At 62.9% G+C, this 11,920-nt stretch overlaps 3 protein-coding genes across 3 annotated transcripts; all 3 read left to right on the plus strand.

Annotated features, from left to right (window-relative positions):
• Positions 1-451: 451 nt before the first annotated feature.
• Positions 452-3,459, plus strand: FA10DRAFT_276121 (hypothetical protein; the record flags this gene model as incomplete). Its single annotated transcript, XM_025523303.1, has 6 exons — positions 452-585; positions 671-2,138; positions 2,169-2,783; positions 2,858-2,989; positions 3,058-3,226; positions 3,292-3,459. The coding sequence occupies 6 exons, from the start codon at positions 452-454 to the stop codon at positions 3,318-3,320; spliced, it is 2,547 nt and encodes an 848-aa protein (XP_025375911.1). The 3' UTR covers positions 3,321-3,459.
• A 1,842-nt stretch (positions 3,460-5,301) lies between these two features.
• FA10DRAFT_288240 (hypothetical protein) lies at positions 5,302-6,720 on the plus strand (the record flags this gene model as incomplete). The annotated part of the gene is made up of 1 exon (XM_025524190.1): positions 5,302-6,720. One exon carries the CDS (start codon positions 5,302-5,304, stop codon positions 6,718-6,720), a length of 1,419 nt encoding a protein of 472 aa, XP_025375912.1.
• Positions 6,721-7,047: 327 nt separating this feature from the next.
• FA10DRAFT_255073 (Oligoxyloglucan reducing end-specific cellobiohydrolase) lies at positions 7,048-11,918 on the plus strand. The gene has a single exon (XM_025519751.1). The coding sequence runs from the start codon at positions 7,165-7,167 to the stop codon at positions 11,815-11,817; it is 4,653 nt and encodes a 1,550-aa protein (XP_025375913.1). The 5' UTR covers positions 7,048-7,164; the 3' UTR covers positions 11,818-11,918.
• The last annotated feature ends 2 nt before the right edge of the window (positions 11,919-11,920 follow it).

The following is an 11,920-nucleotide window of genomic DNA, read 5'->3' on the forward strand; positions in this document are numbered from 1 at the left end:
CAGCCCCTCGTCGTCCTCCTCGCGCCGCGCCCCCTCTCTGCCTGCCTGCACCCCCCGGTCGTCGACTAGCCCTTTGGAAACTTGGATTTTCTTTTCTTTCTTTTGGAACCCGGGCACCTGGCCAGTGTCGCGTCTAGCGCACGCGCCTGCGACCCTCCTCTCTCATACAAAGCTTCATTTCCAATTTTTTCATTTCTCGAGACACGAGCGAGCACAGACGAGGGTCACGGCACGTGACGTGACTGTCGCGCCTCCAACACCAACGCCAGGACCCGAAAGCGACGACCGCGAATGTTGGACGAGGCGACGTGAAGAAGCACCCGTCACCCTCAGCACCAACCCCGGTTTCTGTCGTGCTCCTCGTTCGCTCGCACCAGCTGGCCAGGCCGACGACAGACGAGTGTACCCGTCGCGGCAAGAGCGAAGAAGCGAGGGAAGAGCATACAGCAAGATGGACGTCGACCTGATCAAGGTCGTCAACAAGCTCCAGGAGACATTCAGCTCCATCGGCGGCGAGACTGTCGACTTGCCTCAATGCGTCGTCGTGGGCGCGCAGTCGAGCGGCAAGAGCAGCGTCCTTGAAACGTGAGTCGCTGCCTTGGCGCTGGTCCTGCGGCTACCCTGCTGTGAGCTCAATGCCTTGTGTTTTCTTTTTTTTTTTTTCCTACAGCATCGTCGGAAGGGACTTTCTGCCGCGCGGCAATGGCATCGTCACACGCAGGCCTCTCGTCCTCCAGCTCGTCCATGTGCCCGCCCCTGCGTCAAATGCGGGTCCTGCGTCGGCATCGTCCTCCTCTGCCTCATCTTCCTCCTCGTCGCCCTCCCCGGCAGATCCCTTTGGGAGCAGTATCAACAGCGGCGGAGGCAGAGGGGGAGGAACGCCCGCATACACAGAGTACGGCGAGTTCCTGCACCTCGACAAGCGCTTCACCGACTTTGGCGAGATCCGGCGCGAGATTGAAAACGAGACGTTCCGCGTCGCCGGCCAGAACAAGGGCGTGTCCAAGCTGCCGATCCACCTCAAGATCTACAGCCCCCATGTCCTCAATCTCACCCTCGTCGACCTGCCTGGACTGACGAAGATCCCCGTGGGCGACCAGCCATCGGACATTGAGCGGCAGATCCACGGCCTCGTCTCGAGCTACATCTCCAAGCCCAACTGCATCATCATTGCCGTCAGCCCTGCCAACGTCGACTTGGCCAACTCGGACAGCCTGAAGCTGGCACGGGCCATTGACCCGCAGGGCCGGCGCACCATTGGCGTCCTCACCAAGCTCGACCTAATGGACAATGGCACCCACGCGCTCGACATTCTCACCGGCCGTGTGTACCCGCTCAAGCTCGGCTTCATCGGCGTCGTCAACCGGTCGCAGCAGGACATCAACGGCAACGTCTCGATGCTCGCCGCCCGCAAGGCCGAGGAGGACTTCTTCCGGAGCCACGTCGCCTACCGCAACATTGCCCACCGCTGCGGGACAAAGTACCTGGCCAAGACGCTGAACCAGGTCCTGATGGCCCACATCCGCGACAAGCTGCCGGACATGAAGGCGCGCCTCAACACGCTCATGGGCCAGACGCAGCAGGAGCTCGCCTCCTTTGGCGACACGGCCTTCTTGGGCCACCAGCACCGCGGCAGCCTCGTGCTCAAGCTCATGACGCAGTTTGCCCGTGACTTTGTTGCCTCCATCGACGGCAAGACGTTTGACATTTCCACAAAGGAGCTCTGCGGCGGTGCGCGCGTCTACTACATCTTCAACGACGTCTTTGGCCACGCCCTCGACTCGATCAACCCGACGTCGAACCTGACGACGCAGGACATTCGCACCGCCATCCGCAACTCGACGGGCCCGCGGCCGAGCCTGTTTGTGCCCGAGGCCGCGTTTGAGCTCCTCATCAAGCCGCAGATCAAGCTCCTCGAGGCACCCAGCCTGCGCTGCGTCGAGCTCGTCTACGAGGAGCTCATGAAAATCTGCCACAACTGCACCAGCACCGAGCTGCAGCGCTTCCCGCGCCTCCATGCCCAGCTCATCGAGGTCGTCTCGGAGCTGCTGCGCGAGCGACTGGGCCCCACGTCCGAGTACGTGTCGAGCCTGATTGCCATCCAGGCCGCATACATCAACACCAACCACCCGGCGTTTGTGCAGGACTCGGCCAACATTGCCCGCCAGACGCGTGAGGGCCACCACAGCCATGGGCACGGCCAGCGCGCCCCACCAATGATCAAGGGCATCTCTCGCAGCGACTCGGAAGCCGACGACGACGGCTACTTGGCCGGCCACCTGACCGAGGATGAGGCTGGCGGCCGTGGTGGCCGCGGTGGCCGTGGTCGTGGCGATGACGACGACGATGACGACGACGGTGGGCCGTCGCAGCAGCTGCAGTCGAACCGGCGCCACCTCGAGGTCAATGGCAAGCGCAAGGGTGCCGGCCCAAGAGATCCACGCTCCGCCCCCTCGTCGTTTAGCGAGCACGAGTCGCACCTGCGATCTGCGCGCGACCACCACGCTGCCACCGTGGGCCACGCGGCAGGGCGCGCAGGGCAACAAGGCGCCGAAGCCAACGGCAACGGCGGCGGCCGCGACTCATTCCTCAACTACTTCTTTGGCGGTGCCTCGGCGATGCCCGGTGCTGCCGGTGGCGCGTCCGTCGCACCGGGCCTCGGCGGAGTCTCGGCCCAGCGGTCCATGTTCGCTGACGCTGGCCGCGAGCACCGGAGCGACCCAGTCGTCGAGGGCAGCACAGCGGCGTACAGCATGCGGAGCCTGGACAAGCACCTCGAGGCGGTGAGCATCAGCTCTTTTCCCTTTCTATACATCTAGTCATGCTCACACACACTCTCTCCCTCTGTCCACTCTAGATGCCGCTCGGTGCCGGCGACGATGTCTCGCTCACCGACCGCGAGGTGCTCGAGACGTCGCTGATCCGGTCCCTCATCGGCTCCTACTTTGCCATTGTGCGGCAGAGCATCCAGGACCTCGTTCCCAAGGCGGTGCGTGTGATGACCGTGGCTCCTTCACTCACTCACTCACTCACTGACACTGCCCCGGCACACAACAGGTCATGCACCTCCTCGTCGACCACAGCCGCGAGGGCATCCAGAACCGGCTGGTGAGCGCCCTCTTCAAGGAGTCGCTCTTCGACGAGCTCCTGCAAGAGGACCAGGCGCTGACGGGGGAGCGCCAACGCGTCGAGGCGCTCCTCAAGGCCTACCGCCAGGCCTTCGACAGTGCGTTTGGCTACTCCATTCTCTCTGCTTCCCTTTTTGCTGACCCACCGTCTCCACTCCTGCAGTCCTGTCCGAGGTCACATTCAAGCCATGAGGCCTTTCTTCCCGACTCCATTCTGGCGGCCTACTTTTTCTTCTCCTTTCTTTCCCCTCTCTATCTCTCTCTTTCCCATTGCACCAGAAATTGTAAGAGTTGCCCTTTCTCACTGGATATTCATCAGCCTCGCCTCGCGCGCATCTCGTCTCTGTCGTGCGGCTTCCTATGCAAAAGGCAGAACAAGTCAAGGCGATTGAAGCAGCGTGCACGACTCCTCTGCTCGCCCACACCGGTCTCTCTCTCACTTGCGAAAATGTTGAAATTCGAGGGAAATGTTTTCTCCATCTGTTTCCTGAGAGGACGAGAAAAAATAGCCGTGGCCAAAAGGTTATTTCTTTCCCCTTGACTTTGGCTATTATCGGGGCGGCGGCGGAGACAACATCGGCTTTCTTTTCTCATTGTCCCTTTGTTCCTTTGTTCCCTTTGTTCTTTTGTTCCCTCTGTTCTGTTGGCCGGTGATGGGCGGCAAATGGAAGGTCCATTTCTGGATACGTTTGATGTGCTGGAGATCTGGGCGGTGTCGCGGATGGTGTGGACATGCTATTTTATCACAGCCGGAATTCTTGGGGAGCATCGCAGCCATGACTTGCTGCGTCGACGCAAGGAGAAGAGACGGAGAATATATCGTCAGACCTAGCTTCCTAGCTGTCGAATGCTGTCGAGAGAGGCCAACGTAATGAGATCGGGGATTGCGCGTGGTGGGCCTCTTGAGCTGGATGGCGGCAACGACAGCCGATTAGTCCGTGCTAGTGTGCGGGGAAACGCTGAGGGCTAGCCCCCCGGATAATACTGCGAGTGACGTCGGCAGACTGTGACGAGGCAAGCCCTTAATTTAGCTCCCGGCCAAGAAGCGGCACGTCGGGACTGTCGGGTGCTTGGCCCGCGGCGAGCGTTGATGGACCCGATGTCAGATCAGATACTCCTCCAGCGCAGCTCTCGAGGGAAATGAGCGGATCCAGTCCAGCCACGTCTCGGGCCGGCGTTGCGTCCAAAGTCGCCGGCGCCCGCAAAGCGCGCCAGTACTTCCCCCCTGCCAAAGAGGCGGCTAGATCTGAAAGATAAGGCTGCACTGCTACTCTTGCTCTGCCTTCTGTCTGAAAGCGTACGTGTTGATAGAAGAGGGTTGGCAAGTCGCTAGCTTGGGAGCTTTGCAGAAGATAGAAGCGACGACGTACGTCTAGCTAACCTGCAGGGGCATGATGAGCTCTCTCAACTTGCAAATGCCGTCCTCCACCGGCAGGCCAAGCGACATGCAGCCTCATCGCCCACGTCACTGCCTGCCTGCCTTCCTTCCGTCCTGTCCTGCTTTCCCCCGCGCGCGTGTCTGATGTCGCCATTGTGTTGCTGCCAAGCGTGTTATTCTCGGCGGCACTACTGCTAATCGAGGCATTTCTTGTCCCCCCCCGCGCCAGTGCACAGGAGAGAGCGCGGGCTGCGCATGGCGCTGCTCGATGCACCAATGGGAGGTCCATGTGTTTCCACTGTTGGATGGATGGACCGCCGTGCGTGCGCGCAGGAGTCGCGAGGAGAATTTGAGACAATGAAACCCCTTGGCTTACTCGCCCAGGTGCATCGCATCATCCGGCTCATTACTAGCTAGCTAGCTTCGACTGAGCATCACGTCTGTGAGAGAGGCTGGTTCGGGGATGGAGGCCGAACGAGTGAACAGCTAGCTACCGCCTCAAGCAGGACATTGTACAGACCCTGTACCGCTCGACATCATCGGCGCCGGGCCGGCCAAGGGTGAAGCTTATCCGGGGACGACGACAAAGACGACGAGCAGCAGCAGCAGCGGCAGCGCTCTGATTTTGGAACGGGTATAAGAAGCGGTCTTAGCCTGCACTCTTCCATTCCCTCTCTTTCTCCGAGCTCAAGGCACCTCAACGCACCCTCTAGCGAGCATCTCTTCTTCTTCAAAATAGCATTCACTAACTCCCCACGCACACACCGCATGTTCAACATTGCACCGTACGGCACGATGCCGCCACCATCGGGCAGTGGCAGTGGGCCGACGTCGCACCAACGGACGTCGATGCCGCTCGAATCGACGCCGGTGCCCTTTGAACTGTCGCTGGACCTCGACCCCGCCACCTGCTGGCTCTCGCAAGGCCTCTCGAGCCTGCAGTGGGGCAGCAGCCAGAGCAGCCAACAAGGACAGAGTCACACGCAGGCACCCGCCATCGCCGCGCCAGTCCCCGCCACGCCTGTCCAGCCCGAATTTTCCTTTTCGGCCGCGTCTGAGTCACCTGGCGATCCGAGTTACATACAGCTGTGGCAGGAGCAGGTCGCCATGCTCCAGGTCTCCCACGGCGACGCGCTCGGTGCCGATGTGCAAGGTGAAGGGGAGCAAGGGCACCGGCATGGGCGAGGACAGGAGCAGTACAACCAAGTACAAGTAAAAGAGGAAGAGGGAGACGAAGAGGCGACGCACGCACTCGCACCAGGCGACATGACCGTCGCCCAAAAGGTCGTCTTTGTCCTCGACACGGTGGCCCAGCGCGCCCTGACGCACGGCTTTGTCGACAAGAAGCTCAAGAAGTTTGCCAGCCGCGTCGGCTCGGGCGAACACCACTTCCACCGCGCCTTTCCCAAGGTCGTCGGCCTCACTTTCGGCGCCTTTTCCATCGCCAGCTGCCACCTGGCGATCCAGGACGCCGCCGGGTGCGACACGCCGTTTGACTTTGAGCCCCGCATGACGGCCAGCTCGTGGAAGTCGAAACGCATCAACTCGGCCCTGGGCGAGATGGAGGTTGCAGAGTACCGCGCGGGCCTCCGTGACAAGACCATCTACGCCATCTATGCCGAGACCATCTACGGCCGCTTTGCGCTCCTGTACAAGGAGGCGCCCGGCGGAGCATTCACGTGGCCCACCGGCCTCGATCCACGGACGGCGCAGCAGCCACCCCGTGGAAGCCGCGTTGTTGCGCTCATTGATGGTCCCAATGCCTGGGAGCGCATGTGGGCCCGCTGCCCGCACGCGCTCCTCTGCACCGCCTGGCAGGCCGACTGGCTCGCCGACGTCGTCCACACGCTCAGCTTCCGGGAGCAGCTGTCGCGGCAAAAGCACCCCGAGGTCAGCCCGGCCGACCTCGCCCGCTTTCGCAGGGCGCGCGTCTACATGACAGTCTCTTGGGCCATGGAGGGTGCCGATCTCAACCGCGTCTACCAGAAGAGGCCTGCCAAGGTCGTCACACTCGAGGCGATGGAGGAGGCCCGGCAGCAGCGGCTCGTCTGGGAGCAGACGGGCAATATGGACCATGTTCTCAAGCGTGCTGCTTCGTCAAGGGCGGCTGGACCTGCAAAGAGGTCCAGGGGCCTGTCGATGCAGGACACCAGTCCGCCGCCGATGCCCGCCGAGGGGAGCACACGGCAGAGCCCAGCGACGAGGAGAAACTAAACTGGGCATACATCTAATCTCATCTCATCTCATCTCGTCCCAGCAGAAGATACATCATCATCATCAACATCATTCCGTAGCAGTATTCCATTCCGCTAGCCTGTAGTCATAGCATACTTCTTCGCCATTGTCATTACATTAACTCACTCAGAAGGCCCTGAGCAATAGCAGGACAAGCCATCTACGCTGACGGCGCTGCCCCTGCGCCAGGGCTGAGAATGGCTGTCACGGCAGACGCCCACCTAATTTCTCCACGTGTCGTGCCGAGCGCGCACGGTGCGCAAGGCCTCAGCCCGCTTTCCAGTCGCCAGTTGATCTTGCGCGCACGCCGCTTCTCTCTTTTCCTCTCTCTCTCTCTCTCTCATTCTCTCTCTCTCTTTTGCCTTGACTCTTCTCGCCTGCATCTCGAAGCTTCGAGTCGCAGTCGCAGTAGCAGTGGCAGCCATGGAGCGTCGCTCGAGAGGGAGGAGGAACGATGCGTTACGAGGCAGGGTGCTCGCCCTTGCTGCTGCGGTGCTGCTCGTGCTCGTCTCGCTCGCAGCTGTCGCACCAGCACGGGCGGCTGCGTCGGCGCCGAGCGTAGCACGGAACCGCTTCGCCAACTTGCCGGCCTCGCTCGTGTACATCGACGACACCAGCATCGTCATGTACCACGATGCGCTCAATGGCGAGGTGCATCGCTCCGACGACGAGGGCAAGACGTGGAAGCCGGTCAAGGGCCCCGCCAAGGGCGAGGCGTACCTGCTCGTGCAGCACCCCTACGACAAGCGCATGTCCTTTATCCTCTCCTCGGGCACCAAGCACTGGCGTTCGACAGACATGGGCAATACGTGGCACAAGTTCGAGACGCCGTCGGCGCCCGCCGTGCGAGCTGGTGCGCCACTCGAGTTCAACGCCGACCAGAAGCACGCCGACTACATCATCTTTACAGGCAAGCACTGCACCATGTGGACGCCCTGGGGCGGCCATGTGTGCCACGACGAGGCCTTTTACACCACCGACGCCTTTGCCTCGACGCCCAAGCCGCTGATCGTGTATCTGATGCACTGCACGTGGGCCAAGTCGTCCAAGGCCGTCGCGGTGAAGCCCGAGCACGCCGAGCGCATCTACTGCATCGCCTGGGACGACAGCCCCACGGGCAGCCATCCGGCAGAGCGAAAGGCAGCAAAGAAGCGGGCGCCAACGGACTCGCCGACGAAGCTCTTTTATACAGACGACTTCTTCAAGACAGGCAAGCGCGCCGTCGACCTGGACCTGGGCCGCGACGCGACCCAGTTTGTTGGCTTTGGCCCCTCGAACCAGTTTCTCGTCACGGCACTAAAGGACACCTCAAGCTCGGCTGGCGGCGGCGGCGGCGCGGGCACGGGCATCCAGATGGCCCTCTACGTCAGCCACGACGGCGACCAGTGGCAGCGCGCCCAGTTTCCCCACGGCGCGGGGCTGGCGGAGAACGCATACACGATCGTCGAGGGGACCGCCCACTCGCTCGTCGTCGATGTCCAGGACGCGCTCGAGGCCGGCGACGTGGGCACGCTCTACACGAGCGACTCGACGGGTGTCCGCTTCGTCAAGAGCCTCGAGGGCACGAGCCGGAGTCGCGACGGCATCGTCGACTACGAGCATCTGGCCAACATCGAGGGCGTGAGCCTGGTCAATGTCAAGGTCGCCAAGGATGCCTCGCAGCCGGGCTCGTCGGCGCGTGTCACCAAGTCGATGATCACCTACGACGACGGCAGCAGCTGGAACCTGCTCCCGCCACCCAAGGACCAGGTCCACCGCTGCGGTGCGACCGACGCATATCGCTGCTCGCTCCACCTCTGGTCCGTCACCCACATGCACAACACCGGCCGCGTCTTCTCCTCGACGGCGCCCGGCTTCGTCATGGGCGTCGGCAGCGTCGGCGACCAGCTCCTGCCGTACGAGGACTGCGACACCTTTCTCTCGACTGACGCTGGGCGCACGTGGACCAAGATCCAGCCCGAGGGTGCGCACAAGTACGAGTTCGGCGACCAGGGCAACCTCCTGGTGGTTGTCGGCGACGAGGACGCGACCGACCACGCCAGCTACTCGTGGGACCACGGCAAGACGTGGCAGACGGTCAAGCTCGGCGTGACACTACGACCGAAAGTGCTCACCACCATCCTCGACGGCACCTCGCAGAAGTTTCTCCTGATTGGCAGCCAGACGCGCAAGCAGGCCGGCAAGGAGCTGCCCCAGGTCGCCGTCTTTCTCGACTTTGCGGGCATGAAGCGCAAGTGCACGGAAAAGGACATGGAGGAGTGGTACTTTAGGGACGAAGGTAAGGGAGAGCCCAAGTGCCTCATGGGCCACAAGCAGCACTTCAAGCGCAGGAAGCCAAACGCCGACTGCTACGTCGGCGACAAGTTCCACGACCCCGAGCCGCGCCACGACCCGTGCCCGTGCACCGACGAGGACTACGAGTGCGACTTTGGATTTGTGCGCGACGAAAAGGGCCAGTGCCAGTCGACGGGCCGCGAGGAGCTGCCGCCGGGGGCGTGCGCAGGACCCGCCGACAAGACGTTCCAGGGCTCGTCGGGCTACCGCAAGATCCCTGGCAACGAGTGCGACCGCGACAAGGGCGTCAAGAAGGACGAGCCGGTGACGCGCAACTGCGATGGCGTCGCTGCCCCACCGGGCCAGCCAATGCACCGGAGGACCCACTTTGACGGCGAGATTGTCGACCATGCCTACTTCCCGGACTCGAGCAACGTCCTCCTTGCCCTGGGCGACGGCTCCATCTGGCGCTCCCTCAACGACGGCTTGGGCTGGAGCCAGATGGAGGTCATCTACGACCAAAGCTACCCCGATGCGCACTACCTCACCATGGCCATGCACACCTACGACAAGGAGCGCGGCTACCTCATCACCAATGGCCAGCGCATACAGTACACGTACAACGGCGGCAAGGCCTGGCACTTTTTCTCAGCGCCCACGCCGGCCAACAACATGGGCCTGCCCATCCTCAGCTTCCACCCCATCAAGAGCGACTGGCTCATCTGGACCGGCTCCTATGGCGACTGCTCCTCGACCCAGTCGACCGACTGCCGCGCCGTGGCCTTCTACTCGCTCGATCACGGCACCAACTGGCTCAAGATCGACGAGTATGTGCGCACGTGTGCGTGGGCCAGGACGGCCAAGTTCCACGTCGACCCCACGGCCATTGTATGCGAGAGCTATGCGGACAAGAAGGGCAACCAGCGCTCCTTTGATGCCGCCAACAACAACCTCGAGCTCGTCTGGGGTCCCAACCACTACGACCGACGGGGCAGCCAGCGGCGGCGGCTGTTTAATGCCGTCGAGGGCTTTGCCGTCTTTGACGAGTTCTTCATCGTCGCCGACTACGGCGCGACCAGCGACACGCTCTCGCTCAAGGTCTCGATGGACGGCCACACCTTTGCCCCCGCCCATTTCCCGCCCAACACGCGGCTGGAGAAGCGCGCATACACGATCCTCGACTCGGTCACCAACTCCGTCTTTTTGCACGGCACCACCCACAGCAAGGCCGGCAGCGAGTGGGGCAGCCTGTTCCGGAGCAACTGGAACGGGACCTACTACACGCTCTCGCTCGACCACGTGAACCGCAACGAGTACGGGTACGTGGACTTTGAAAAGATGCTGGGCCTCGATGGCGTCGCCATGGCCAATGTGGTGAGCAACCCCGACGAGGCCAGCGTCTCGGGCGTCAAGACGCTCCAGACGCGCATCACCCACAACGACGGCGGCCGATGGCGGCCCCTCACGCCGCCCGAACGCGACGTCAGAGGCCAGCCATACGCCTGCAACGACGTCGGCTGCCAGCTCCACCTCCATGGCTACACCGAGCGCGACGACCCGCGCTCGACGTACAGCAGCCCCTCGGCCGTCGGCTTCATGCTCGCCGTGGGCAACGTCGGCAAGACGCTGGCGCCCTACCGTGACTCCGACACTTTCCTCACGCGCGACGGCGGCTTCACGTGGGAAGAGGTGCACAAGGATGCGCACAAGTGGGAGTACGGCGACCAGGGCTCTCTTCTGGTTCTCGTCAACGACGAGCAGGCCACCGACACGGTCCTCTACTCGACCGACGAAGGGCTCAGCTGGCGCGAGTACCGCTTTGGCGAGCAGGGCGAAAAGGTGCGCGTGACCAACATTGTCACTGTGCCCGAGGACACGCACCGCAAGTTCATCCTCCTGGGCACCACGACGCGCTCCGCCAACCAGGCCGTGGCCATCCACCTCGACTTTTCGAGCCTGTCGTCGAACAAGTGCCACCTGGACACCAAGAATCCAGACAAGGGCGACTTTGAGCTCTGGAGCCCGTCCGAGGGTGCCAACGACCGCTGCCTGTTTGGCCGCGAGGTGTCGTACTGGCGCCGCAAGCGCACCGCCGACTGCTACGTCGGCCGCAAGCTGTACGAGCACCGCGAGGTGGTGCGCAACTGCACGTGCACCATGCAGGACTTTGAGTGCAACTTCAACTTCTTCCCCGACCCCGCCGACCCGGACAACAAGTGCCTGCCCTACCCCGGCTCGCGCGCCCTGGGCCCGACGGCGACGATGGCCGAGCAGTGCGACGGTCCAGCTGGAGACTACTACTACGAGCCCACGTCGATGCGCCGCGTGCCGCACAGCTCTTGCGACGGCGGCCTCCGGCCCGACCGCGGCGCACGGCACGTGTGCCCCACCAGCCTCCGCCGCCACGGCTTCCTCTGGTGGACGAGCCTGCTGCTGGCGCCCTTTCTCCTCGCCGCCCTCGTGGGCGCCTGGTGGACCCGGCGCTCCGGCTCAACGTCGCCGCACCACCGCCGGCCCGGCGCGATCCGGCTGCCCCAGGGCAGCGGCATCGGCGGCACCGACGACTACTTTGGCGGCGACAGCAAGCTCGTCCAGACGCTCGCCTCGGTGCCCTGGTTCATCGTCGGCACCGCCGGCCTCGTCTGGGCGCGTTCCCTCGACATTGCCGAGCGCCTGCCCCTCGTCGGCGGCTGGCTCCGCACGCGGCCCGCTGGCAGCTACGGCGGCTACCGCGGCCTGCACACCGACGACGACGCCGAGATCCTGCGCGACTATGAGGACGACGAGCCGGACCGGTTGTGAGCACCGTCTCTCACTCTCAACACACACATTAGTTTTTCATCGCTTCTTCATTCTCATACTGTGTGTCAAAATTCAAGTAATGCTTCCATTGCACAGCCGTCTC

The sequence above is a fragment of the Acaromyces ingoldii genome (assembly GCF_003144295.1).
Source record: "Acaromyces ingoldii strain MCA 4198 unplaced genomic scaffold FA10scaffold_5, whole genome shotgun sequence".
Taxonomy (NCBI): Eukaryota; Fungi; Basidiomycota; class Exobasidiomycetes; order Exobasidiales; family Cryptobasidiaceae; genus Acaromyces; species Acaromyces ingoldii.